Source organism: Dermatophagoides farinae, chromosome 7 (genome assembly GCF_024713945.1).
Source record: "Dermatophagoides farinae isolate YC_2012a chromosome 7, ASM2471394v1, whole genome shotgun sequence".
NCBI classification, from domain to species: Eukaryota; Metazoa; Arthropoda; class Arachnida; order Sarcoptiformes; family Pyroglyphidae; genus Dermatophagoides; species Dermatophagoides farinae.
The window spans coordinates 2502556-2525034 of record NC_134683.1 but is presented as its reverse complement, the minus strand read 5'-3'; the positions used below and the strand labels follow the sequence as shown (position 1 = coordinate 2525034).

The following is a 22479-nucleotide window of genomic DNA, read 5'->3' as shown; positions in this document are numbered from 1 at the left end:
AATAAAATTAAGGCAATACTCGTATTTCCAGGTATATATTATGATTGTAATGAATCATGATTTATATATTTTGTTTGTATGTGTGTGTATGTTGATATTGCTAAGAATCATGAACATGTGTGATAATAAGTGTTGATGTTAAAAATTAAAAAAAAATAGGAATGATAACGATAATGAAACGGAATGACTATAGAATTAAAATCACCAAAGAATAAATGGGAAAAACACAAATGTCGGTATGTGTGTTCAAGTGTATGGAAAAAAAACGCTAGGAATCAAAAACACAGCAACAAGACAATAAAAAGTGATGATAAAGACAAGAATTATTTTTTTTTTTGTTTTTTTTCTCAAAATGAATCACTGTGCCTTATCGAAATCGGCAAAATTTGCGAAATTCTGTGTATTAGAGGATGAAAAGCCTGAATCAGAACCAAATGGGTCACGATTCTGATCAGTGAATGGATCAAAATTAGATGATGCATTTGCATACAATGGTGGTGGTCTTTCTGGTTTATCTTTTGATGATGATGGTGGTGGTGGTGCCGCTCGTAATGGTGTTTTGTTGGTTGCCGAAGATTTACTGGGAGGGGCTGGCCGTGGTGGTGGAGCTTTGCTTTTTTTGGGCGGCAATGCTGGTGTTGGACTTTCCGATCGAAATTGATCATTGGCTGATTGGTTCGAATCAAATGGTGAGAATCCGAATGGATCGCCCTGAAATTAGAATGATGATTTTTTATATTTAAATTTACAGAAATGCTGAAAATTTTAAAAATTACCTTATTGTTTGCAGTATTGCTTGTGCCAAATGCATCGAAATTTGCAAAATTATCCGAACCAAAAGCGTCATTAGCCGTTTTGTTAGAACCAAATGGATCATCTATGTTTGTTTCAAATCAAGCTGTCAATTACATACAAAAATAAAATAGATGATTCTGACAAACCTTTGAATGGATCTTCACCGGCAAATGGATCCGAATTGAATTGATCTTCATCTAAAGTTGAATCCAACGCTTTGCCATGCTGCTCTTCGGTCAATAATACAGGAGGAGTAATTGATCTCGATAACAATGAAGTGATATTAGCATAATCGGCATTCGAAATAGCATTATCATAATCATAAATTGTTTCATTAAACCGTCTTTCATATTCATCTAATTCCACAGTATTTGCTTTGATTTGGCTAATTTCCAGCTGTGTATCGGCAGCTAATTTTGTTGTTCGTTCTAATTCTTTTTTGGCCGATTCAATTTTTGTTTCCAATACCGTTTCTTCAGATTTTAATTGTTCAAATTCTTGTTTTTTTGAATTTAAATCCGATTCTTGATCATCGATATTCTTTTTTTGTTCATTATATTGTTTATTTAAATTTTCAACCTAGAAAATTAATTTTAAAAAAATTACATAAACAAAAATTTAAATCCAATCAAAAGAGAATATGAAAAATGATGATAAAATCTTTTTGCAACAACTACATGCATTAACTGATCACATGCTTACTTTAACTGAAATATCATGCAAATTATTTTCTAAATATTTTAACTGAAAATAATGAAACCATGCCAAAATCATAATTTGAAAATTTAAAAAAACAAATGGGTTAGTAAATGGTGAATTGAAATTAAAAAAAAATCATGAAATTTAAATTTTTAAGAAATTTTTTTTTTGGCCAACCTGTGTATTGAGATCATCGATACGTTTTTTGGCATCATTCTTTTGATTTTCCAATTGTTTCAACATTTGTGACAATGCTTCGATCTCATTATGTATGGATTTTACTTCGCTCTGTTTTAATCGAAGTGATTGTTCTTGTGCAATTACTTCCGATTCATATTTGGTTTTTTCTCTTTATAAAATGACAACCACAACAACAACAAAGAATTAATATAAATATAAATCAAAATAATTCTCACTTACAATTGAATCTTTTTGATATCTTCTTGTAAAAGATCCAATTCTCGATTACCAGTTGATGATGTTGAAGATGTAGGTGATGTTCCCATTTGTTGTTGTTGTTGCTGTAATAAATTCATTGAACCATTGATATTTTCGTTACTTATAGATTCCTATATAGGAGAAACAAAAAAATTGAAAATAAAATCTAATCAAATAAACATCGTCGTTATAATCGTTACCAAAGGTTTAGGCCTAAACGTCGGTGGTATTATATTCGGCAATAATTTCATTGGTAGTTCTATACCATTCTGTTTTTGTTGAATAAAATACCGTGCCAATGCAAATTGTTCGGCATTCAATTTTCCGGTCTCTTTCATATCGCATAAATTCCATATATGAGCAAGTACCGGTTGTGGAAGACCGCTTTCAAGCAATGTATCTTTAACATCTAAACCGCTAACTAAACCATCATTATCTTTATCTAATTTGATGAATAATTCATCAGATTTTATTTTCTCTTCATTTGTTACAATCCATTGATTTGATGAAGTTGATTTTGTGGCCTTATAATGAACAAAAAACGATTAATTGATGGTAAAAATTGTATCAAAACAAACTCACTTCATTCAGATTCAAATGTGGTGATACACATGATTGTGACGATACTGATGATGTTCGTGAAAATGAACGAGCAGATGGATCAGCTGGATTAAAGTTTAATAATTCATTGGGCAATACGGCTGGCAATATAAAACCTTGACTGGCTCGTGCTATCAATTGACAACACTAAAAAGAATTTTTTTTTTTTTGAATGAGATTATCCAGATGAATGACACATAATCAATTACGAATAATCGATACATACCACAATGAATTCTTTTAGATTTAGAAATCCATCTTGATCGATATCGCTTAGATCCCAGATTTTTGTTAATGTTTCCACCGGTAATTTAGAACTAATTAAATATGGTTTAACTTTTGTTCCAGCTAATTTTCCTTCAACTGGACCCATCGAATTGAATACAGTGGCAAATTTTTGAGCATTTTCCGTTGATATATTCCAATCGATTGATTTGAAAAAATCATCATTCTATAAAAATCAAGAATAAAAGTTTCTATTATTATAACATTCACTTTAAAAAAAATTGACTCACAATTCTAGGTGGTGGTAACGTTGCTTTTAAATCAGAATGATTTGGTTCACGGCCATTCTGAACCATGGCAATCAATTTGAGTGAAACGAAAAATGATTTCTTGTCCAGATAACCAAGACCATTTGGATCGCTTAAATCCCAAATCTATCATGATGATTAGCAATAATTTAGATTTTAAAAATTTAGATATTAAAAAAATTTTGCCATTACAATTTTCAATGTCATTTGATTGAGACCGGATTTACGTAGAAAATTTGCCGCATCCATTGCATTGATAATATCAGAATTGGTCGGATTTATCTGAATCAAATAAAAAAAAGTTGTTTGAGTGAAAAATGTATGTGGCAACAAAAATGAATTACCTGCTGATAGAATTTTTCATATAATTGCAGATGATCACCGGCAATCTGAAATTGGACAAATATGGGTAAAATTATATTGGGAAAAACCGATTTTAATTATAACCGGAAAAAATGTTGCAATAATTTGCAAGAAAAAAAAACAAACAAACCTCATGTGTAGTGACCGAATCCATGATGGTTATATGATGATGATGAACAATTCAACACTTTATACTTTAGAGATGTTAAGACTAGAATATGAAATGAAGAAGATAAAATTTTTCTTGGAACGTGAAGAAACTTGTGAAAAAGTAAAAAGGAAAAAAACTCGTGGATCGTATTTGAGCCAGAACGAAAAAAAAAATTTTCTTTTCAGGAGAAACTCGTTGGATCTTCTTCTGCGAGTAAATGACATAGAGCAATGTAAAACAATCTACTGTACTATAGATCTAATATACATAGTACAAGAGCTACATAGAAAGAGAATCTTTGGCCTTTCTGGTTTATATATTTAAAAAAAAAATAAACATACTCACAACACACAAGTACAGTTATAACATACTATAAGAAGATATATCTCAAACCAAAATACTACAATCGTAGCTTTTTTACCCGAATAGGCCAATCGAAGGTGTTCCGTGAATATAGTGTATCCAGAAATCTTTTTTTCTTTTCTTTTCCTTTTTTACGATGACAGCGGCTGCGCTTGTGTAATTCAATATATTTGCAGATGCATCAAAATCCGTCGCCTATGTCGTAAAACATCACAGTACGATGATGATGATGGTGATGATAATCATTGAAAATATAATTATTATGAGGGACCCACATGCGCTGCCTATATAAATTCTATTTCTTTTTTTCATAATTTGGTCATTGAGCTTTATGTGGATATAATCATCATCGACATCATGTATTGTGTTTAATTCGATTTATAATCAAAAGATGGCGGTTAAGAATTTGTATTATGATGATGATGATGATTTTGTTGTCGTATTCAAAGTTGTATATTTCGAATGTACACACATTTGATTATGATCATTATCAATAACATTGGTAAAATTTTTTCTCCTTCAATTTAACTACTTTTTAGTATTACTTTTCCATTTATTTTACAATCTAAATTCAATTGATTTGACATATTTTTTTTACGTCAATTTGTTTATGTATGTGAAGGTCATCGATGGTATGAATTAATCATTGAAAAAAACGATTATTCTGTGCATGTGTGGCGAATGTACCCGTTAATTCACTTGTTAAAGTAATAGTAATCGGAAATTGTTGAAACTTTGTGACAATATTTTATTCTATAACGACAATCATCTAAAAGAAGAAGTAGAAAAACATGAATCGATTTCTATCATCGACTACATTATTATATCGATCATCATTTAATGGATTAAGATTTTTATCGACACAACCGAAAATTACTACACATTTTACGATATATCCACGTGAACAGGATCCAAGATGGAAAGAAATTGATATGGAACGTGTCGCTGATGAAACGGATGTATGTGTGTAACAAAAAATCAATGTAATAATTTTTTTACCAAGTATAAATTTTAATTGAATTTCTTATTATAAAGGTCGTCATCGTTGGTGGCGGTCCGGCTGGTCTTAGTGCAGCGATTCAATTGCGAAAACATGCCATTGCTAATGATAAAGAATTGAAAGTAACATTAGTGGAAAAAGGTGCTCAAATTGGAATGCATACATTATCCGGTGCCTGTATTGAAACACGTGCCTTAGATGAATTAATTCCAGATTGGAAAGAAAAAGATGCACCATTAAAAACTCCTGTCACTGAAGATGCATTTGCAATTCTTACAAAAACTGGTCGTATACCGGTTCCGATATTTAAAGGAATGCCATTACATAATCATGGAAATTATGTAGTTCGATTAGGCCATGTAGTTGAATGGCTAGGAGCACAAGCTGAAGAATTGGGTGTTGAAATATATCCTGGTTACGCTGCTGCTGAAATTCTTTATGATGATGATAAAGTTTGTGGTATTGCTACGAATGATGTTGGTATCGCTAAAGATGGTTCACCAAAAGATTCATTCGAACGTGGCATGGAACTACGTGCTAAATGTACAATTATTTCCGAAGGTTGTCATGGTCATTTGGCCAAACAACTTATCGCAAAATATGATCTACGTAAAAGTGCTCAACATCAAACGTATGGAATTGGATTGAAAGAACTTTGGGAAATCGATCCTGCTTTACATCGACCCGGACGTATTGAACATACTGTTGGATGGCCATTAAATTATAAAACATATGGTGGCTCATTTCTTTACCATTTAGCTGATGATTCACCATTGATAGCTGTTGGTTTTGTCGTTGGACTTGATTATGAAAATCCATACCTATCACCATTTAAAGAATTTCAACGATTCAAATTACATCCATCTGTCCGAAAATATTTTGAATCAGGCAAACGTATTGCATATGGTGCTCGAGCTTTGAATGAAGGTGGTTTCCAATCAATTCCCAAACTAACATTTCCTGGTGGATGTATGATTGGTTGTAGTCCAGGATTTTTAAATACACCAAAAATCAAAGGAACTCATAATGCAATGAAAAGTGGAATGTTAGCTGCCGATGCTATTTATCAGGCATTTGAACGTAATGAACTAGAACACGGTTTTGAACCTGTTGAATATGAAACATTATTGAAGAATAGTTGGGTTTGGAAAGAGATGAAAGCTGCAAGAAATGTACGGCCATCATTCAATACACCATTAGGATTTTATGGTGGTATGGCCTATACTGGATTATTCTATGTTGGACTTCGTGGAATGGAACCATGGACATTGAAACATGGATCATTAGATTCGAAACATTTAAAACCATCGAAAGAATGTCAACCAATTGAATATCCAAAACCTGATAATCAGATTACATTCGATCTTTTGTCATCGGTTGCATTAACAAATACGAATCATGAAGCCGATCAGCCAGCTCATCTAACATTGAAAGATGATAATATACCAGTTGAAAGAAATCTAAAAATATTTGATGGACCTGAACAACGATTCTGTCCAGCTGGTGTTTATGAATATATTAAAACCGATTCTGGTGATGATCGATTACAGATTAATGCACAGAATTGTATTCATTGTAAAACTTGTGATATTAAAGATCCATCTCAGAATATTAACTGGGTTACACCGGAAGGTGCCGGTGGTCCAGCTTATAATGGAATGTAAACGCTTGACGAATGGCTAATGTGTAAATAATAGATTGGAAAAAAAAACAAAAAATAAAATTTTGAAAAAAAATTCCCGAAAAAGTTTTTTTTTCATTTAATTTCTCCATGAGTACACAGAGACGAAAGTCTGCGGTGTACACTGCAGGGTTTCAAAAAATTCAATTTTGCAGTTTATCCTGCAAACTTGAATTCATTTTGCCCCCCATCCACTTCATTAATTTGACCCCCATATTAGGATTAAAAAATGTTATTCAAAATTAATATTAATTAACGCAATAGTAAATTAATAAAGCAATGACAATAATTAAAAAAACAAATTAAACATGATCCAATTTTTGTCTTGTCCATAGTGATCCATTTATAAATTAACCAATGACCATGAGCATATGTCCGCCAATCCAATCTTTATGATCCAAGACTAGTTGTCGATCTTAAATAAAGAAATTCGTTAGTTATTTCAATCATTTCCATCAAGAATCACATACCATGTAAATAAAAATGAGATATATTTAATTGGTTAGTATTTTAAGGGAAATGATCAGTTTTTTAAATTTAATTTTGATCAGTTTTTTATGAGTGTGGTCAGTATTATATGGGGTTGGTCAGTTTTTTTTTGATCAGTTAGCAATAAATAATGTAGGGTCAGTAATTAAAAGGAATTGTCAGTTTTTAAAAGCTTTTATCAGTAATTTAATTAAATTGGTCAGTAAATAATATCAGTAAATCAGTTGAATATTGTCAGTTTCACAAAAAAGTGATTGCCTTTGGTAACGTTTTTTATGAACGTGGTTGTTTTTATTTTTTGATAAAAAATAAAGTTCATTTTCGAATCATGACTTTCATGTCATCAACTATACTTTATTTTCTTGCTGATCGTTTGCTGGCTGGCTGGCGTATTTTATTTTGTTTTTTGTTTATTCGAACATTTGAAACTACAATGAAACGTTTAAAGAAATCTTCGTCTCAATATTTTACAGTTGAACAATATGAATCTGATGATGAAAATGATGATGCAACAATTGGTGAAGTGTTGCAAATGAAGCGTAAACTACGAAAAAAAGTATGGCTATTCGATCGAAAATAAAAATCTATCGTAATGGGCATTCAGTTTTCCTTTTCCAAAATGAATCTAGAAAACGAGTCAAGAAATTAGTTGTTAGTTTGGGTAATCAATTGAGCAATTTACATACCATGATCAATTCAATTTCCAAAATGTTCGCCGGTGATCCTAAATAAAAATAAATATTAGTTTTTTCGTTCAATCAATTCATTCATTTGCTTACCATTATCAGTTTCAACTATGTGTTTCATTTCGTGAATCTTCGAAAATTAATCATGTTTGTAAATTGCTTCATTGGTTTCAAAACTTCAACTAGCATCAAATCCAATAGGAAAAAGCTCAGATCATGTTCCTAAACCTAGCCTATCCTATCCTATTCCTAACTTAAAGTTGAACATTACCGATCATTTCTTGAATCTGATGCCACTGAAGACAGAAACCGCCAAATCAATAACGAACATGATGAAAAATCGAATTTCAGAAATAAATCTGGAAAAAAACAAAGCGTTATCAAGTATACAATATCCAAACTTACCAAATAGCTATGGATTTTTCTCATGTCAATGAGAAATCAGTAAAACTAGAAATTGAAAGTTAGTGAAATATCATAAAATGAGACAAACCCGAAATATTGTTTAACATTTGTGATGAGTACCAAATAATCATTATAACCCGATAAAATTGAGAATTTCATGATCATTTCATCAAAAATGAACAAGACGAGTGACGAAACTTGAGAAAAAACGAGCATTTTTGCACAAAGACAGCGAGTAGAAAAAGTCAACACATGAAGTGTTGCGTGATTTAAATGATAGTTGTAATTTTAAATTCGTTTTTGTCGTTCGATCAATAAAGTCATATTTTGATACTCGAGATTAATTTGTTTAATAAATAATTGGGGGGCAAATTTATAAATGATCGGACAATTGCGCTCCGAATCACTATCCTCCCCAACAAATAGATTTTATAAGCAAGGGGGAGGCCAATTTATAAGTGATTGACCACTATCCACCCCCAACACTGACTATTTTTTAAATTAATTTATGCGCAAGTGTAAATGTGTAATGTGATAATTGGGGGGCAACTTTATAAATGATCGGACAATTGCGCTCCGAATCACTATCCTCCCCAACAAATAGATTTTATAAGCAAGGGGGAGGCCAATTTATAAGTGATTGTCCACTATCCACCCCCAACACTGACTATTTTTTAAATTAATTTATGTGTATGTGTAAATGTGTATTTGATAATTGGGGGGCAAATTTATAAGTGATCGGCAATCACTATCCTCCCCAACAAATAGGTTTTATAAGCGAGGGGGAGGCAAATTTATAAGTGATTGTCCACTATCCACCCCCAACACTGACTATTTTTTAAATTAATTTATATGTAATGTGTAAATGTGTATATAAATAATTGGGGGGCAAATTTATAAGTGATCGGCAATCACTATCCTCCCCAACAAATAGGTTTTATAAGCGAGGGGGAGGCAAATTTATAAGTGATTGTGCGCAAACCACTATCCACCCCCAACACTGACTATTTTTTATATTAACCAAGGCGGCCGCGATGGGATTTGAACCGACGTCGAATGTGTATATGTGTGTATATGTGTTAATGTGTGTAAATGGGGGGAGGCAAATTTATAAATGATTGGGTAATTTTCCCCCAAACCATTATCCTCCCCCATAATATAGAACGTAATTATGGTCGTATATAACATTCATATTTTACGATATCTACAGAAATACTCCGCTTAACGCTGCCACGATTAGCGCTGTATCGATATAACGCTGTGCAATTACATTACATTGCAATACATTTTTACAATGTATATGAAGAGTAAAAATGCATTATGTAAATTATGCAAAAATAATCCCGCTTTGCGCTGTTGTTTCACTTTACGCTCAATATTTTTGGAACTTAACCCCGCGTTAAGCGGGGTTTTACTGTAAATATTGTAAATACTGTAAACACTCTCAGAAGTGAGGAGTGAAGAAGAAGCATAGAAAATAGTTACGAAAAAATGAGAAAAATTTGTACAGCCAAAGTAACAATGTTAAAAGCATAGAAAATAGTTACGAAAAAAATGAGAGAAAATTTGTACAACCAAAGTAACAATGTTGGAAGCATAGAAATGAACCATGAGCTGTAGCAAAAATCGGGTGGTGAACGATTTATTCGATAGTATCCCGATTTTTTTCGATTGTTTTTAGTTTAAACAAATCACGTGAGTATCATGACAATCGATAGTATCCAGATTTTTTTTTGATTGTTTTATTGATTTTCTGAATAAATCCAGAAATTAAAAAATTATTATAAGATAAAATAAAAAATACAAATTCAAATTCAAATTAAAAGCCACAAATTGATGAAACGGTCGAATTTTTGAGATAAATTATAAAATAAAGCCAGAGAATTTGGATAATCCAATGGATGCCTGTGAATGGGAAAGATAATTAGTAAAAATTGATAAATAATTGATACAAATTGAATAATTTACATTTATTTCAAGGGTCTTTACTCGGTTATCCATATTCTCGTAAATGATGATGATGACGAAAAGTTGAGATGGCCAGATTGACTTTTACTGATTGATCATTCGGCGATCGTGCACTTGTTAATGTCTAACAAAAGGAATGGTAATTAGAATATGAGTTGATGAAAATTCAATCATTTACCATTCATCCAGAATGTTGTGTTCATCTCTGTCCCGAAAAGTAGCATCATTGAATCAAAACGTTCAAAAAAGACCAAGTTCAAAACATGCCTTTGAATTTCGTGATGATAATTTTACATCTTCAGAGTTTTGACTAAAAGCCTGAAAAAAATGAAGAATAATATCGAAAAAACTGAATGAAATTCAAAATCGGAGGTTAACCTCCAATAAGAAAGCGTGTTTACCATTCTTTGATGGAGGTTAATATGTAACTTGGCAGTTTAGCCTGCTAAATAACCTCCAAGTATGGAGTTTACATTGCAACGAAGCAGCGTAACCTCATAATAAGAAGCGTAGCCTGTGAGCATGGATAGTAAACTGCAAATATGGAGGCTTTTTAGCACTCAATCTTGCAGTTTACCCTGCTCACTTTCCTCTCTGTGTACTGTGAGAGAGAGGGTATAACCAAGTCAAGCAAGTTTTTTTCCCTAAAGGTCAATTACAAGTCGCGCAACAGGCTTGGCTTGTATATATCCAAATAAAATGAAAATGAAAAATTTCTTCATGAAAACAACGCATGCGTTTCTTAAAAAAATGGCCACCCTTATTCCTTATTCTAGGACTGGGAAGTGCTTATAACACACACACAACATTCACACATAATATCACGCATGTTTACCCCTCCCCAAATTAAACTTTTCAAGTGTTTTTTTTTATGTTCCAACAACACAACAACAATTGTGTATACTGAGCCAAAAGTTTTTGTATTTATCTAACAAGTGATAAAATTGATAACGAGCCAAGTGTTGTATTTTTTTTTGTGTGTATGTGTTGTTTTTATTTTCTGGATCATCAATAAAATTAATCAAAATAAAAAAAAAATTGTTTATGTTTTGACGACTAAAAAAAAGAATTAGATTAATGAATTTCAATATATATGATGATAATGATGATATTTTGCTGATAATGAAATCTAATTAATTTAGGTTTGATAATTTCGAAAATGGGTAAGCCTTTCGTTTTTTTTTTGTTTTATGATTGTTGATTCATCATGATGATTTGCGACAAACTATTTTTTGTTGTTGTATTCAATTCAAAATTAAATAGTTGCCACAAAATGTCGTTGCCGTTATAATGAATGTCCGGATGATTCGGATTTTGGTACATGTCATTTGAAACCGGGAGGATATTGTTATACATTTTTTGAAGAAATTATCGATGTAGGTGGCCATACACGTTCGATTGAAAAACGATTCGGTTGTTTTTCACCGGGTGAGGGAACTTTATTACAGGTTCGTTTTAGTTTCTAGTGTTTCTGAATTAATAATTTTTTAATTGTGATTTTTTTTCTGATTGATTATAGTGTAAAGGATATTTATCATATCATGATGTATTGAAAAACATTTCTTGTTGTAATTCACATGATTATTGTAATGATCATCTATTAACACAAATTAATGATGGTGAAATTGTATATGAAGAGAAATTTCCTCTTTTCGAAACAATTGGTCCATGGATCTATATGGCTGCTTTTTTATTGGTCACTATTTTGTTATTAATGGTAATGGCCATATTTATCAATTATAAATATCGAAAATATTTGTAAGTAATAATTTTCTGATAATAATGTTTTTAATTAATCAAATATTAATTCTTTTATTTCAAAAAAAACAAAATTCTCATTATAATAATAATATATCACAGAGAGAAGAAAGCAAGAGAATTTCAAAAAAATGATTCATTTTCACATAAACTTTTGATATCACAAGTTACTACAGCTCATTCATCGCCAACATATTTGAATATCAGTAGCAATGTTAGTGATTATAGTGGCGGAAGTAGCGGTATATATGTCAAATATCCATCAATCAATACAAGCCAAAATATCAGTAATTATACGATGGAATCAAATGTTCCATCATATCATTGCCTTTCATCGGTAGCATCAAATACAACATCATCGTTTATGAGTGAAAATACTCAACAAACGGTTTTATCATCACAAAAAATATCCAGTCCATTGCCACCGGTTAGTGAAGATTCAATAACTTCAGGTTCCGGTTCAGGAGTACCACGTATGGTTCAATCAACTATTGCCAAACAGATTGATCTAAAACGAATGATTGGTGAAGGACGATTTGGACGTGTTTATCATGGTGTTCGACATTGTGAACATTATGCTGTTAAGATATTCTTTTCAATACATGAATCTTCTTGGCGACGTGAAGTTGACATCTATCAAGGTATAATTATGCGACATGAAAATATTGTCACATTTTTGGCTGCTGATATTATTTCTAATAATGGTTGCACACAATTATGGTTGGTAACCGAATATCATGAGCTTGGTTCATTATTCGATTATTTGAATCGAAATCCAATCAAAAACGTACCGCAAATGATTAGCATAATGCGTTCGATTATTTTTGGTTTATCACACTTACATCTTGAAGTAATCGGAACACAAGGAAAACCACGTATTGCACATCGAGATATTAAATCGAAAAATATCCTAATGAAATCAGATTATTCTTGTTGTATTTCGGATTTTGCTTCCGCCACAACTAAAGCATTAAATGATGCAAAAATTTTGTCCGGATATGATATTCCATGTTTTGGAACTGTTCGTTACATGGCCCCAGAAATTCTAAACAATACAATCAATATGGATCGAATTGAAGAATTTTTATATACTGACATGTAAGTATCCATCATGATCCTTTTTAGTGATCGTATTCGTAAATCGTTCCATTTATTTTTAACAGTTATTCACTTGGATTGGTTTACTGGGAAATTCTCAATCGTCTTCAATTGAATGATGGAAGTGCTCATTGTTATAGCAAGCCATATCAAGAATATGTATCGGATGAACCTACATTTCATGATATATGCCAAACTGTGTGCATTGATAAACATCGACCTACTATTAGCCATAATCATCAATTGATGGCCAATGAAAATCTGGTAAATTGAGTTTTATTATTATATAATTTAAATCATCAAATTTATGATCATGTTTTCTTGTTTTCTCCACACAGATTCTCTTTAAAATAATTAATCTAATCCAAGAATGTTGGACTGAAAATCGTTTTGCACGTCTAACATCATTGCGTTTAAAAAAGACCATTATTGATCTTCAACGTGACATTTAATAACAATGATGATTATGATTACCGAACACTGTATTTAAAATCGACTGAAATTTAAACCACGAATTTCTTTTATATATAGATATTTTTATGCGTTCATTCATAATGTATTTTTTTTCCACATAATCGCGATTTTTATTATTATTTCTAATTCTAATTATATAAATTTTGAATAAAGTTTTTTTTTACTATAATTGAAAAAAATCATTTATACCGCCATCTTTTGATCTAATGTGGCTAAATTATCATGTGATGTTTTCCAATCTGTTTGATGTCAATAATTTCTTTGGATTCATTTATATATCGTAATCGTAAATTTATTATCCTCTTATTAAATTCAAATCGATCATATGTATGTTTATCGGATTCTACATTATTTTATTTTCAACATTATTCTCATTTTTGTTGCAAAACAATGTCTTCATCAATCATCGATGATTTTCGTCAATTGTTTTTCATCTTCATTAACAGCATTCCGATTCGAAGATCGAAATATTGTATTCAAAGAAACGATTACCGGTTTAGTGGAAAAAGAAAATTTTACATATTATTTTATGGATAGTGAACATGATATATTGCTCAATCTAATCTCTATTGTTGGTGATTGTGATCTTTATGTGAGTCAATCATCATCGTCGAATCAAGCGCCCAAAAAACCGAATATTTTTGATATTTATAGCTATGATATACATAGTGCTACCTGTGGACAGGATTCAGTTTATGTTGATAGTCATATTCGTCGCCCATTTTGCATAGGAATCTATGCTCATTTTACTCATGAAGTTTGCCGTTATCAATTAGAAGTGATTGGCTATGAACAATTGAATAATTCAATGCCATATTTGAATCGTTTTGAAGATTTTACAAATGACGGTATAGAAATATCCAATCAAAATGATCGTAAACAGTTCAACAGTGATAATGATCGTTTTGATGATGATGACAACAACAATTACAACATTGGTGATGATAACGATGATGATAAATTTGATAGTTTTACTCGTACCATTTTGAATATTCTGTTGGAATTCATAGCATTTTTTCTCGATATAATCATATTTTAATCAAATAAATGAATAAATAAATAAATCTTGTTATTATTTCAACATCGTTCGAAAACTTTATAAAGTTCAGTGACATTGGCTATGACATAAATTGCACCGTCAGATAATTGATTAGTTGGCGATAGTAATTTTTTATATCTAGGATAGATTTGAGTTTCGACAAGATCAGACCATACACGAAATTCAGCATCATTTGTATCTGATATGGATGGAGCATAACTATAGAATTTAGCCAATTCCTGGCCTAATGTTCCGAAGCATTTTTTTTCATGATTCCAATCGATATTCGTAGCCAACCCATGAATAAATTCCGGTAAGTAGATATAATTTGGCTCATATTTCGCAATCATTACGGGCAATGATTCAATGGTGACATCATCCTTGTTGATTCTTATTGAGAAATAATCATCGAGCATTTCTTTTTTACAAACGATTGTTTTTACCATTGTTTCAATGGTGGCTTTAGAAACATCGGGGTCCATGTCAGGTGCATTCACTTCGAAATATGTTGATAACAATGTTCGAATTGATAAAGGTTGTTTAAAACGAAAATAATCAAAATTACCGAATCCCATCAAATAAATTTGATAGAATAATTCACGATTCAATTTTGGCATATTCAACATTATCAAATCGAGTTCATGTTGAATAAGTAAGAAATTTTCGTCAAGACAACCAACATATATCGATTCGTTTAACATTTCGACTAGATTCAGATCGATCGTCGAGCTTAGATCCTTCATCAATTTGTCTAGGCTCCTAAAAATAGAAATAATAGTGTTTGTTTTTTAATTTTTAAATATCTCTGTTATGTTTAAGTTAAAAATTACGTTAGTTCGATTCGTCGTCGTCGTCGTGGGCCTTGTTCTGAAACTTCTTGTTGTAAATAACTTTGAATACGCTGAATCGTAGAATCAATTCGACATATTCGGTTTGGATTGGATGATTTTGGTTTTGATGCCGGTCGTGGTAGTGTTTCGATTTCTTTTACTGGGACATCTTCGCATTTTTCATCGACTGGTAGCGTTTGGGAGGATTTTTGGTAATTATTGATCGTTTGTGATGGAGAATTTGTCTTTTTTGCTGCATCAGATAATTTGAGTGTCAAAGTGGAAATTTTCGAAGTACCAGCCGAATTTTCATTGTCTATTGGTTTCTTATCATTGGTCTGATTTCTTATAAATGAAATGTCCATATTTGTACTCGATGTATTCTTGATCATATCATTATCTTGTTTATTTTCCAGTTTTTCACGAATAAATTCGATAATTTTCGAAATAATTTCATCATCATGAAGAAAACAGACTACATTTTTGTTCGGATGTATATTGACATCAATATTTTTCGGATTGATTTCAATCCATATAATCACAAATGGATGGCCATCGGTCATTAAAAATTCTTTGTACAAATCTTTAATCGATTTTTTCAACGTTTCACATTCAACTAATCTTGAGTTGATGGCCAAAATAAATGTGAATTGTTTTAGACTGATACTTTGTTTGGTAAAATAACCATGGATTTTGAACTCAAGTTTTTCATTTTCAATATCAAACGACAGGAGATTTGAGGAAATTTTCTTTCCAAATATTTGGTCAATATTTTGAAAAAGAGTGGCCGATGATTTTGTATTGACAACATGGCTGTTTTCATTATATTTTTTAAAAATGAATCCACATTTACCAGAAAATATTAGTGAATATCTGACAATTAAATCTTGTACGAAATTATATTCTTGATTTTCTGATGAAAGTGCAGCTTTTCTAGTTGGCATATTGTAGAACAGGTTATCCACTTGAATCATTGTACCATCATTGGCTGCAATTGGAACAATGGGGGCTGATGAATTTTTCAGATGACCATCAACATATTCGGCTTTGTATGCACAAATTGATTCGGCTGTTTTGCTTATAATGGTAACTTGAGCAGCAACAGCAATCGAAGCTAGTGCTTCACCACGAAATCCGAAAGTGGATAAAGAATTGAAATCATCAAGACTTTTGAGTTTTGATGTCGTAAATCGATCACAAACAATCTTAAGGTCTTCTTTCTATGAAAAAGATAGTATTTTTTGGAATTTTCAGAACAGTTTCAAAACACAAATCACTTACATTAATACCACAACCATTATCTTGAATTTGTATTCGATCCAATCCACCATCTTTCAATGTAACTGTTATCATTGTGGAGCCAGCATCTAGACTATTTTCAATCAATTCTTTTACAACATTCAATGGTCTGTGAATAGCTTCACCAGCACATATTTTCTTGACAAGATCATTATCTAATTTGTTGATCATACGAAGAGATGATTTTTGATCGGCCATCATTTTAGCGCAATTTTAACGAAAAATTCGAATCATTTGTCGAACTATTCTCAAATTTACGAGAAAACTTTTCCGCCTGGATAAATCGGCTTTTACCGTCAAATTTCTCAGACCACATAGTTGTTTAGCATGAAATTTTTTTTTTTCGTTCTTGTTTATATCACACGAAATCATAACAACTACGAAAACAAAATTTTTGAAGTAATCTTATCAGATTATCAATCAAAATTATATGCGAAATCAACATTGAATAATCGAAAAGAAATATTTCGTTTTTATTTTCTCAAATGATTTATTGAAAATTTGAAAACGACGACATTTTCGATGAAAAAATGAATAAATTTATGAAATTGGATAATATCCTGACAAATCAATTTATCGAATAATATTTTCTACTAAATCATCATCATCATCAATCCATGTATATGTTTTAATAATTATATATCTTCATCCTCGTAACTATCATAAAACCATTATCGATTTTAGTTGGAAAAAAAATTCATCATATCCAATGATCATTGATGCATATCAACAATGAAATTTTTTGTAAACATATAAATCTTTCATCGATATTATTGATTTAAACATTATCAAACAGTAGTGCTTGAAGATAATTTATTTGAGAATTTCAAATTTGATTATTTTTTTTTAAACATACCTTGATTAATAGTCGTTTTCTTATTGAAATCCTTTTATATACATCAATCGAATATTCTGCAAACATTTGAAAGAAGAAATTTTCAAATGCATTTATGCCATCTTTTTATCAACATCATCATGATGATATGTATTCATTGTCATCAAAATCATTGACATTATTCGATGTGTGCATATTTTTATTATTAAATTTTATAATCGGTCGTCAACATCTTGTTGTTGTTATCATCTTACAACTTTATTTATTGTGTCGCTGTTGAGTTTACGTCGTCATCATCATCATCATCATCATTATCAATGGTTTTTATATTTTCTTCAATTATATATTGAATTTAAACAGTCATCGTCATCATTTATTCATGAAAAAAAATAATAAATCATCATTAAACCATTGGCATATATGCACACAAACACATCAATCTGATAGAGCGTTTTTTTTTAATTATCATTTTCATCACCATCAATCAATCAACCATTCATCATATTGATCCGTGATCATTATTATTTACTTTTGCTTGATTAGCAAAACGCAAATATATAGAAATTATATTTACCATCGAATCCATCATTCGTTATCAAACATCATTATCATCATCCAAAATGTTGAACGCCTATCTTATTGTGACCCTTTTGGTCGTCATTAATTTGATCAATTATATGGATCGATTCACCATAGCCGGTGTATTGAATGATATTCAAACATATTTCGATATCAATGATGCTACCGGTGGCCTATTACAGACATCATTCATTGTTTCCTATATGATATTTTCACCACTATTCGGCTATCTTGGTGATAGATATTCACGAAAATATATAATTCTATTCGGTGTATCATTTTGGTCAACAATGACTTTTTTATCATCTTTTGTGCAACCACATCATACTTATTTATTTTTCATGTTTCGTGCCTTGGTTGGCATTGGTGAAGCCAGCTATGCAACTGTTGCTCCAACGTTAATTGCCGATCTATTTATCGGTGGTAAACGTTCGACAATGTTGGCCGTTTTCTATTTTGCAATACCCGTTGGTTCCGGACTTGGATATATTGTTGGTATCCTAATGTCACAAATGTTTGGCCATTGGACATGGGCTCTACGTTTTACACCTATTTTTGGAATAATTTCCGTTTTTGGTTTTCTTTTCGTAACCGAACCTGCCCGTGGTGCTATTGAACAAGCTAATCTTCGACGTTCTGAACTAGATTCAAATAATGATAATACAACACGTTCATTCCGTTTAATTATCGAAAGTTTAACCAAAGATGTTCGCTATTTAACATCGATACCAACATATCTGCTTACAACATTGGGCTTTACTTGTGTTTGTTTCTCTGTCGGTGCCGTTTCATGGTGGGCACCCACTTTTATGCAGAATGCCAATCCTGATACGGCAAAAGAAAAGTATTTTATGCTCTATTTACTTCTCAATTATGATGAAATAATTTCTAAATTGTTTATTTTCTTTTATAATTCCATTTAGAATCGGTTTGATATTCGGCGTCATTGCTTGCTTAGGTGGATTATCTGGTGTTCTCATCGGTTATTCATGCTCACGCTATTTCCGTTCCAAATTTCCTGCCGCTGATTCATGGGTCTGTGCTATCGGTGTTGCCATCTCAATTCCATGTACTGTGTTGAGTATTGCTTTTGCAAATCAATCACCTACCATTTCTTGGTTGGCCATTTTTTTGGCTGTCACTTTCTTATCGACTAATTGGTCGGTAGTTGTTGACATTCTATTGTATGTGATTATACCACAACGACGTTCGACTGCTCAATCACTTCAGATTCTTACCTCACATATTCTTGGCGATGCTTCCAGTCCATTCATCATCGGAGCGGTAACTATTTTCATCTTATTCTATTTTTATCATTTTCATATAATTTTTTTTTGTTTATTTCGTTTACAATAGATATCTGATGCATTTTCCAGCGATTTTGATAAATTTCATAGTCTTTCGTATGCGCTCTACTTAACACCACTCGTACTTGTATTTGGTGTTTTATTTTTCGGGCTTAGTGCACGATTTATATTAAAAGATGAACATCGATGTAAACAAATGATCTCAAATGGTTCAGCTGAAAGTTCCACCAATTCAGACAGTAATTCAGATGGTATTGATCTTGTTCATAATAATAAACATACAACAATATCGAACACTACTACCACTACTAATAGCTTTGTTGATGATAATGATAATATAATGAAATTTCCAAATAATCAACAAACAGATATAGGAACCAGACAAAATCAAGTGGATATTGGTTTCATCAACAATCTTTATCAATATAATAATGATAATGATGATGAATAGTTTATGATTCATAGAGAATTTTTATTATTATTATTCAAAATAACCCATTTTATCTATATATCTATCTATCTATATTGAGCTTATATTAAACCAAAAGTGAAAGTCGAAAGAACAAAAGAAAGAAAAAACTAAATTTTTTTTTCAAATTTGAATAAAAATTTTTTACTAATTCATTTTTTTTATTGTTTTTTTTTCCTATTTCATTCGTCATTGACAACTTCATTATCAAATTGTCATTGATGACTATTGATGATGAATGTATTAGATACAGCAAATCATCAAGATGAAAGACGTGTACCATTCTTACAAAGTGAATCCAGTCACAATCTTATACATAATAATGTGACCAATACCAGTTTACATCAACGTTCAATGCCATAATGTCGAACGATTTCATCCATTTATCCGTCATTATTTTTCAAAAAATCAATCAAAAAAAAAATCCAAATTGAACATCATCAATTTATTTTATTTCATTTCATTTATAATTCAAAATCATCGATTTTTTTTCCATTTATAACTTGGATATATTTTTTCTAGTGTCCACAATAAAAAAAAAACTTTTACACACAAACACAACACACACACACACACATAAATACTCGAAAGTATTTGATGAAGAAGACAAAAAAAAATCAATTTTTAAAAAACAATTTTGATAATATAAAATCATCATCATCATCATAATCTCATTATAAATTATATTGTTACAATGAAGTAAAAAAAATAGAAAATGTCTCAATCGAATTTTTTTGTTTGTTTCACTTTCATTGTTTTTGATTGTATATGGAAATTATTATCAATGGTTGGATATGATTATTTTATTTTTTTTTGTTTTGTAGATATATTATTGCTCTTTTGTTAGTACAGCCCGGCTAATTTTTCTGGTAATTTGTTTGATTGGTGTGATTAGATTTTTGTTTTTGATTTTCTGATAAACAACTAGACCGGTTGTGGCCAGATTGCCCAATGAAATGACCAGATACATAAAACATACGACAGGTACTTGCCATTCAATACTTTCAGGATCATACATAAACATATGATATAATGTATAGAAAATATAGAATTGAAGACAATAACCAATGAATAAGAATGGTAATAGAAAACTAAGACCTTTCCACATCCATGAATGAAATCCTTGTATAGTAATATCCATTGAATAACGTTCACCTAATGCTCGAAGTCTATAAAGACAACCATATTGATAATAATATTGTAAAAATTGAAGAAAACTAGTATAACAAATGTATGTTAAAAATTGAAGACGAAATTTTTTATAACTGTATCCATCAGGCCATACAACCAAAACACCAGTTGTTATCGATGTGAGGAAATGTATAACACGCCACCAGCCTTTGATACGGGAACCATTCACAACCAAAATGCTTTCACGAATAGTTAATGTACAATGATACCAGACCAACATGAAATGCAAAATCGAATCTAGAGCTCTTTTGAATTAAATTTTACATTGAAATAAAATTTAAAAAAAAATTTCATGACAAAAAACAAACAAACCTAAATTCAGCAAAAATGTTTATGAAACTTGTGATCAGTAGCACCGATGTGACAGATAATTTAAAACGTTCATATTGTTCTTTATAATCAAATTGTTGTCGACGATCTAATAGATTAACATTGATTGAACCAAGAACAAGATTCAAATAGAAACCGTTAGATTTTGGCAATGTATCTTCAATCTCTTTGACTTGATTGGATTTTTGTTCAATACGATTGAATATTTTGGACAATTTTTCATTATCATTGGCATATGATTTATATCTGAAAAAAATATGAAACATAAAAAAGGGCGTTTTATTTTTATGATGCTAATTAATTAATTCATAAAATATAAATCATACCTTTTCAATTGATCATTAATCTGTGAAAGACGATACTTTTGATGTTTAATCTCTTTGAAACAATCATTCTGATTTTTTAACATTTCATTTAAACTTTTAAAATAGGCACGATTAGCATAATCAAGACGTTGAAATTCAGAATCCAATACATCTAATTCATCGGCACTTGATTTCAATATTTCAGGCAGATCCATTATTATTATTATTGATATTTTTCTCTGATCGAACACAACGAAATCTATATTCTTTGGAATTTTATCCAAATATAACGCAGCTATATAATATTCGAATGTTTAAGATGGATCAAAAGAATGACAATATAATGAATTAATTGATCATTTTGTTAATGAAAATATTAAATATATTAGCGAATCATCATCGGATTCAGGTACAATGTATATAAGAGCTGAGCATAACAACAAATATATTAAAAAATTATGGTCGAATGTACCGAATTTTACTAATGATGAAGATGATAATGATGATGATGATATACAAATGAAATGATTATGGGGCTGTTATTTAACATAAACACGTTGATGTGTGTGATTTTTGTCGGTTTGTTTGCAAATCATCGACCATGTCAGATAAAAAAATATTTATATTCATTCATTTATTTATCCATTCACCAATCAACAATGATGTTGAGCTTATTCATTGCACATGCGGCAATAATTTTTCTGGGAATTTTTTTTTAGGCAAAATCGGAAACTATAAAAAAATTATCACGAAAATTTCCTATTAGGTCGCGCCATCATGATGTATATTAATCA

The 22479-nt window shown here is 30.9% G+C and overlaps 6 protein-coding genes and 2 long non-coding RNA genes across 15 annotated transcripts; 4 read left to right on the top strand and 4 right to left on the bottom strand.

The window, feature by feature from the left end:
• Nucleotides 1-9: 9 nt before the first annotated feature.
• On the bottom strand, nt 10-4215 carry LOC124497044 (epidermal growth factor receptor substrate 15-like 1). Of its 6 annotated transcripts, none has more exons than XM_075732913.1 (14): nt 3921-4215; nt 3559-3786; nt 3410-3454; nt 3258-3347; nt 3048-3191; nt 2759-2983; nt 2515-2679; nt 2133-2456; nt 1915-2063; nt 1672-1843; nt 1498-1539; nt 942-1374; nt 777-877; nt 10-711 (listed from the first exon to the last, which is right to left on the bottom strand). In XM_075732913.1, the coding sequence occupies exons 2-14, from the start codon at nt 3580-3582 to the stop codon at nt 358-360; spliced, it is 2268 nt and encodes a 755-aa protein (XP_075589028.1). In that variant the 5' UTR covers nt 3583-3786; nt 3921-4215; the 3' UTR covers nt 10-357. The 6 variants fall into 6 exon arrangements, with proteins under 6 accessions (XP_075589028.1, XP_075589027.1, XP_075589029.1 ...); XM_075732912.1 differs by having other exon boundaries at nt 3925-4215; XM_075732914.1 differs by having other exon boundaries at nt 3559-3639; nt 3925-4215.
• Nucleotides 4216-4390: 175 nt separating this feature from the next.
• Nucleotides 4391-6935, top strand: Etf-QO (electron transfer flavoprotein-ubiquinone oxidoreductase). 2 transcript variants are annotated; one of them, XM_075732919.1, is made up of 3 exons: nt 4391-4444; nt 4565-4901; nt 4978-6935. In XM_075732919.1, the coding sequence occupies exons 2-3, from the start codon at nt 4734-4736 to the stop codon at nt 6604-6606; spliced, it is 1797 nt and encodes a 598-aa protein (XP_075589034.1). In that variant the 5' UTR covers nt 4391-4444; nt 4565-4733; the 3' UTR covers nt 6607-6935. The 2 variants fall into 2 exon arrangements, with proteins under 2 accessions (XP_075589034.1, XP_046916599.2); XM_047060643.2 differs by lacking the exon at nt 4391-4444 and having other exon boundaries at nt 4795-4925.
• Nucleotides 6840-9336, bottom strand: LOC124497112 (uncharacterized). Its single transcript, XR_006959389.2, has 4 exons — nt 7892-9336; nt 7799-7836; nt 7094-7737; nt 6840-7038 (listed from the first exon to the last, which is right to left on the bottom strand). It is a non-coding gene; the product is annotated as an uncharacterized LOC124497112 (long non-coding RNA).
• Nucleotides 9337-9929: 593 nt separating this feature from the next.
• LOC124497110 (uncharacterized) lies at nt 9930-10713 on the bottom strand. The gene is made up of 4 exons (XR_006959385.2): nt 10573-10713; nt 10350-10489; nt 10172-10295; nt 9930-10108 (listed from the first exon to the last, which is right to left on the bottom strand). It is a non-coding gene; the product is annotated as an uncharacterized LOC124497110 (long non-coding RNA).
• Nucleotides 10714-10940: 227 nt separating this feature from the next.
• LOC124497051 (activin receptor type-1C) lies at nt 10941-13680 on the top strand. The gene is made up of 6 exons (XM_047060644.2): nt 10941-11334; nt 11435-11619; nt 11691-11929; nt 12032-13027; nt 13093-13291; nt 13366-13680. Exons 1-6 carry the CDS (start codon nt 11331-11333, stop codon nt 13477-13479), a joined length of 1737 nt encoding a protein of 578 aa, XP_046916600.2. The 5' UTR covers nt 10941-11330; the 3' UTR covers nt 13480-13680.
• Nucleotides 13681-13729: 49 nt separating this feature from the next.
• LOC124497096 (uncharacterized) lies at nt 13730-14582 on the top strand. Its single transcript, XM_047060705.2, has one exon. The coding sequence runs from the start codon at nt 13827-13829 to the stop codon at nt 14538-14540; it is 714 nt and encodes a 237-aa protein (XP_046916661.2). The 5' UTR covers nt 13730-13826; the 3' UTR covers nt 14541-14582.
• LOC124497081 (DNA mismatch repair protein Mlh1) lies at nt 14514-22344 on the bottom strand. The gene is made up of 6 exons (XM_047060685.2): nt 21707-22344; nt 21363-21626; nt 20751-21295; nt 15371-16205; nt 15106-15299; nt 14514-15036 (listed from the first exon to the last, which is right to left on the bottom strand). Exons 1-6 carry the CDS (start codon nt 21898-21900, stop codon nt 14579-14581), a joined length of 2490 nt encoding a protein of 829 aa, XP_046916641.2. The 5' UTR covers nt 21901-22344; the 3' UTR covers nt 14514-14578.
• LOC124497060 (protein spinster homolog 1) lies at nt 16983-20575 on the top strand. 2 transcript variants are annotated; one of them, XM_047060656.2, is made up of 4 exons: nt 16983-18927; nt 19007-19367; nt 19440-19641; nt 20107-20575. In XM_047060656.2, the coding sequence occupies exons 1-4, from the start codon at nt 18125-18127 to the stop codon at nt 20220-20222; spliced, it is 1482 nt and encodes a 493-aa protein (XP_046916612.1). In that variant the 5' UTR covers nt 16983-18124; the 3' UTR covers nt 20223-20575. The 2 variants fall into 2 exon arrangements, with proteins under 2 accessions (XP_046916612.1, XP_046916611.1); XM_047060655.2 differs by lacking the exon at nt 20107-20575 and having other exon boundaries at nt 19440-20015.
• Nucleotides 22345-22479: the final 135 nt, after the last annotated feature.